General features: G+C 35.1%; 1 protein-coding gene across 1 annotated transcript; it reads left to right on the top strand.

Annotated features, from left to right (window-relative positions):
- The first annotated feature begins 1,025 nt into the window (after positions 1 to 1,025).
- Positions 1,026 to 5,828, top strand: LOC145570470 (uncharacterized). The gene is made up of 5 exons (XM_081629566.1): positions 1,026 to 1,264; positions 1,794 to 1,983; positions 2,355 to 2,709; positions 3,667 to 3,747; positions 5,227 to 5,828. Exons 1-5 carry the CDS (start codon positions 1,190 to 1,192, stop codon positions 5,711 to 5,713), a joined length of 1,188 nt encoding a protein of 395 aa, XP_081485692.1. The 5' UTR covers positions 1,026 to 1,189; the 3' UTR covers positions 5,714 to 5,828.
- The last annotated feature ends 381 nt before the right edge of the window (positions 5,829 to 6,209 follow it).

The following is a 6,209-nucleotide window of genomic DNA, read 5'->3' as shown; positions in this document are numbered from 1 at the left end:
AAACACTAGTCGACAGAACTATATGAACCCAAAATTATAAAATAGAAAAAGGGAAAATTGAAAAATCGACTCTAACTAGGGTTAATTGTCAATTACTAATGTCAAACGAATATTAACAGACGTTATTTCCAATGCTAGGCCCACACTTGTTACCTTCTACTTGCTTTTTGCAAATATTTTAGCTTTTTGCAAAGTTGTCACTGCATTTTGGGGTCCTTGATTTGAGATAAACAAGTTGGAGATTAATGGAGACTCCTTCAAAATTAAAAGTCAAACTTGTTAATTAATCTGGGACATAAAAAACACTCTATATATAATACGAGTGCTCATAATATATGAGAACTCCTATCGTATAGGGCCTATTTACCAACAATGCATATAGGATGACATTGTTGTAAATAATAGGAACATAAGGGTTGAAAATATGATGTAAAAGGTACAACTACCTGCATAATGTACACAAAAAGTAATATTTAGACAACTCATGCTTTAATAATACATTATATATGCATAATATTACACAAAAATGTACTAGTGTACCATTAAGAGAGAGAAAAATGTACCACCGAATCTCAAATTACCCTTCTATTTACAAGCCAAATAAATAGGGCCTATGCGCCCAGTGGGACTCCATAATTAGAGCTGGCAATCCCCGACCCAACCTAATAACACGACCCGAACCCGACTCGAAGTTACTGATAGAAACCCGAACCAGACCCGAGCCTAACCCGAACAAACCGAAATCAATCCGATTTGACCCACATTTCATACTTCGTAATAATATTATGTTTTACAAAATTTTTGATAGTTTTTAAGCCTAATTTAAAATCAACCCGAACTGCTGACCCGAATTACCACCTCTATCCATAGTAAATGGCTAAAATTGTGTATTGGAGACGATAAAAGTCAAAGGGTAACCACTAACCACGGGTCACGGCCTTAAATCTACGGGGTAAGTAAAGACAAAGTTGCGTGCCAAAACTCACCTATCAGCAAAGAATTTTTCATTCTTCACCACTCAAAAATAATTGTTTTTTGTCAAAAATAATGACGAACCAAAAAAGAAGTTAGAGGTCCGTAAGTAAGATAATATTAGCATGGTATTCATAAGCCAACGCCAAAAAATAGAAGAGAATTCTGGGCTCAGAAACTACAATTTCTGAACTCAGATTCTCTCTCTATTTCTGTAATGGCTTCTGCTTACAATGTTTGTCCTCCTGGACTTCTCTTCCACCAACAACAACCCAATTCTAGGCCTTTCAAGGTATTCAATTTTCATTCAATTTCTGTGTTTTTTCGTATATTTTTCGGTTATGATATCTGGGATTTTATTTATTTATTTATTATAGTCAATTATGGGTTATATTCAATTTTACAGTACAATTTTTGCGTTTTGATTATCTGGGTTTTTATTTTTATTTTTATTTTCTTCTGAATATGTTGAATCATGGTTGACCTTTAATTTTACGGTATAATTTTTGGGTTTAGTTATCTGGGTTGTTTGATTTTCATGTAATATTTGGGATTTTGGCTCTTAAATGGATTTTCTTGCTTAATTGTGAATTTGTAGTTTTTGTATATAATTTTGATTATGAGTTGAATTTCTTAATGTAAATCTTGTAATCATAGTACTCCGTAATTGTATTTACTTCAATTTTGATGAACGGTAGTTGGGTTATTGATTGCTGCTTCGTGAATGATAATTTAGTTGGGGATTTCATATGTTTAGTTTCCCTTTGTGGATTTGTGAAATGGTGGTAAGCTAATTTGCTTTGTCATGTGCTTGTATACAGGATTTTCCACACTTAATACCAACCACTGGATCAAGGCATGATGCATTAAGATCAAGCATCATTTCGCTGACACCGTACGAGCATGATGATCTGTTTAAATCAATGAATGGGTTAGATGGATATAGTCAATTCGTCAGGGTCGTCAGGGCTGCCCCTATCAGAAGAATGTCTATGCCTGGCGATGCACAAGGTTCGTGTCCCTCGATAGTTTATCTCCTATATGTTGAACTTGCGTTTTTTGGATGGCCTATGCTTTGTTTATGTAGCTAGTCGTGAACTATATGAGTGAGGGTTACACAATTGAGCACAATTGCTGTAGATGAACAATTGTAAGCTGGTTAGCTGTATGTAAAAGTCGATGGGAAAAATGTTAATTAGGAATGCAGGATTATGTCTGCATAATTGGAGAAAGGATTGTTTGTGATGTAAGAGAAGTAGTCAACTGTCATCTATTTATAATTAAACCATTTGATTGATGCCTGTAATAAGATGAACTATGGCTGCTGGATAAGAAGTTGCATGGAATATGATGCTGATTCTATAATTGTGCTTTCATTCCAGATAAGCAAGCTGATTATGATCTCTTCAACCTAGAAGAACAATGGACAATGCATAAAGAGTTGTTGCCGTTTGTAATGCCGGTATCAAATGAGTTGGAAAAGAATTACCTGGACTCTTCGATATATCCAGATTTTAAGATTCAAGCCACAAATGCTGATATGCACCTGCTGCACCTTGCAAATTTTGACTCGGTCCGGAATCTTTCTTCTTCGACTATATCAGTTCTTGCTGATGGGCGAGTTTCTGCTGTTGGCAGTGTGACTGATATGAAGGATCTAGTGTCTGTTATAGAAGAATTTAGATATACAAAGGAGTCAGCATGGAGGAAGCAGGAGGTTGTACCGTATTTTAGATGGTATGTGTAATTTTATGTTACTAAGTCTATTAATTCTTGGTTACATTGTTGTTTGAGGACTCATTTGCTTGATAGTTTTTCATTTTCAGCTATCTCTATTATGAGTTATTATTGTGATGCTAGCTTATAGTTTAAACTGTTGTCCTATAACTCTTTATTTACAAGGTCAAGTGCGTGGCCAACTATTTTGAGAATATGAATTGGATGCTCCAATTATGGCATCAACTTTGTTTGAAATCTCTTTTCATATGCATGTTTTGAAATCTTATGTGCGGCTCTGTTGTTTTCAAAGTCCTATACTATATACAAATATGTTTTATATAATGGTAGGGTGTCATTAATAAGTAGGGTACCAACTGAAATATACTGTTGGAGGCCAAGCAAAACCCCTATATCTGGGTTAAATCTGGCATGTTCAAAATCTGGGACCAATCCCCCTATGGATACATGAATATTTGCCATCTCGATAGTGGACTTGCTTATAAAATTAGTTTTTGAATGGTGCTTCAGAATAATTTTAATGCAGTAATTCTTTTCCAGTTGTTTTACAATGGGTTTTACTTTTTTTTAAAGTTTATAGTTAGTTTTCGTATTTTTCAAAAAAAAAAAAATCTTAATTTTAAAGCTTCTATATTTCTTTGGGCGAATAAAAATGGTGTAGGGCAATGAAAAAAGGTGCCCAAAGCATTATTTGGTTAGGGAAAATTCTCATATGCTCTCTCCATTCTCTAAGTAACAGTACTCTTCCGGTCTTTGTAGTTTCTCTTATAACTCCATATTTATGTATTTAAATAGTAAAATTTTTGCTGAACCAGAAACCAGATACATCACCATCTTGGTATATTTTGTGGATGAAATTGACCAATCTTTTATTTTGCTGGGTTTATATGTTTCCAAATTTGAAATCTTAAAGTGCTATCCTATCACTGAATTTGCGGATATTTTCTGTTCTTACAGGAATGGTGCTGGCAAGTTGCAGGATCGTACATATATGTCTCCTTCAAAGCTAAACTCCTTGACTGTTGCTCCCTCCAAGAGGTATTGCTTTGTCTTCTTGCACTCTTACAATCTTGTTCTCTTTTTATCAGAATTGCTTGAAATTAACAGGTGTCATAAGATTGTTTTTTACAAATTACATCAACTAGACTTTATAATTTAATGTCGTCAATTTGCTTAGTGTTCCTAGTTGCAAAGCCACACAGTTTCCTACTTCATAGAACATGTGATGTCCTAATTTTCTGCTCGTAGCTACATTGCCTCACAATCTCCTCTTGCTTCATATAAGTTATGGGTATCTTGCCTTTTGCCAATTGCCATGTATTGGATAATGCATATATATACTTTAAGTCACGAAATGAGTGGCTACTTTGTTTAATAACTAAAAACTAGCTTTTTAGTACAGACGTTGAACATTTAAACCAGTAATACCTTAAAAAGCATCACTGTTTTTCACCCCCCAACTTTTGATAAGATTTGGGTGCCATTCCAGGTTTTAATAATGAGAAAATAGTTTTAAGCTTACACCAGCATCAATAGTGACTGTGAGCTAAAAGGACATTAACTGAATTAGGCGCAGCAGTAAAAATCTGAACTTGAGACTGAGACTCAGATAAGGCCTGTAAATTGCAGCACTTGACATAATACCTAACTCACTCAAAATGCAGTACCAAACCTGCTAAGAGTGTCTGCAATCAAAGAAGATATCCCAACTTAACCAGAGTGTGCTACCAAATCTGTGAGTATCTGCATTGAAAGGGGGTGATGTATGGATTTTTCTCTCTTTAGATAGACCCTTTAAAACCAGTTTTTTACACAATCAAAGATTTGTCTCTTCCGATCTGAACATGTATGACACTTTGAAAGCCAATTTTGTTTCACTTATGAGTTTTGAAGCCAAATATTTTACACAGCTTCTGCAAAACGCAGCATGAAATCTTTTCAATGTTCTTATTTCTTTTAGCTTTCAAGACTCTAACTCCAATTGAAAGCAATGTACCAAATCCAACATGCTTAAAATGCAGTACCGAACCTGTTCAGAGCAAGGTTACAAGGTACGTGGTACGGACCCACGATTGTGCGTTTTGGAACGCGGAACAAACGAAACTCTGATCGCCATAGCACCTTTAATTTGTATTAAATTGTTTTTTTTTTTTTTTTTTTTTGGATGCAAGAACCATAGCACCATACAAAAGCTTGTACATTGCTTTATAGAAAATAGACCTGGAACTAGCATTGCAAACCAGCTATTTGTTCAATTACTGTAACCATTTTTAAAATTTTCTACAAGTTTTTGCTCTCTTATAAGCATTATTTATGCTTTCTAATAATGTTGACAAATAATTTGAAATCCATCTAGGTTTGAACTGTTACATTCATGACTACAATTAAATCCTTATTGGTTTGTTTATCATCCAGTGGATGATGAAAACAAACTCAAGAAAAAAATTAACGACAGATAGAAGGAAATTTTGAATCAGATATATTAATCTCGATGTTTTGACTTGCTTTTGGTTACAGTCTTGAGAAAGTTAAACAAAAGCCCTCTTCAAAGAGGAAGAGCAAGAGAGCAGCGATTCCTAATAAGATCAACTCTCTCCAAGCTTGTGAGATGCTTTTATCAATCATAGTGGACAAGAAGCGGAATGGGAAGTCAGTGACGAACTCAGTGAAAAAAGCTGGTCCTGCACTACCTCTGCTATTAACTCAGGTCTCTGCCAGCATCACAGGAACTGGACTTGCTGTCATGTTCTCCGTGATGCATAAAGTAGCTTGTGGAAGCATTCCTTTCTGTACATCCAATCTTCTTACTTCTGGGTTTGGTGTTGGACTTTTTTGGCTTTCTTGGGCGGTGAATACATTGAGAAACACAATCATATACATTGGCAAGAACTCTACAAAATTTGAATCTGAAGAAGAAATGATGGTGAGAGTGAACAAGAATGTGAATGACATTTTCTTTCGTGCTGTTGCTTTGATGGCAGTATTAATTTTAAGATTTGCCTGATAGTGATGATGATACATGGATTGGAATCTGAACCTCGTGGTATGAAGGTCCTAAACCCACCTTAATCTGAACTCTTGATTTTTGTTACTGCTATGAGATTTTGTGGTTTTTCTTTTAGTTAAATATGCTTTCAGTGGCGTTCTGGCTGCTGGAATGTTCAGATCTGGCATCTGTGGCTCCATTTCTTTGTTATTGAGACTTCAATTACCCCTCTATTAGGAACAACTGTTCGAAACTCCGAAAAAACAATGCCTCATGCTGTCACCACTTTGTTAAAGATTCAGGTAGAATACTAAAATTTAGAAAGATAACCAGTAATCTAGCGTACGAAATCTTCCCTCCGATTGATAGGACACTATAAAGGGTAATGTTGTGAATTGCATGCAATCCCAATGTATCATCCTCCTAAGTTAACTACTGAGTAGCTAAAAGCCTAAAATAGTTGAAGTCTAACGGTAGTTTAAATCCATCCATATATAATAAGTCAATTAACTAA

This window comes from Chenopodium album, chromosome 12, assembly GCF_948465745.1.
Source record: "Chenopodium album chromosome 12, dcCheAlbu1.1, whole genome shotgun sequence".
Lineage (NCBI taxonomy): Eukaryota > Viridiplantae > Streptophyta > Magnoliopsida > Caryophyllales > Amaranthaceae > Chenopodium > Chenopodium album.
The sequence above is the reverse complement of the archived record's forward strand: the minus strand, read 5'-3'. Positions and strand labels throughout refer to the sequence as shown.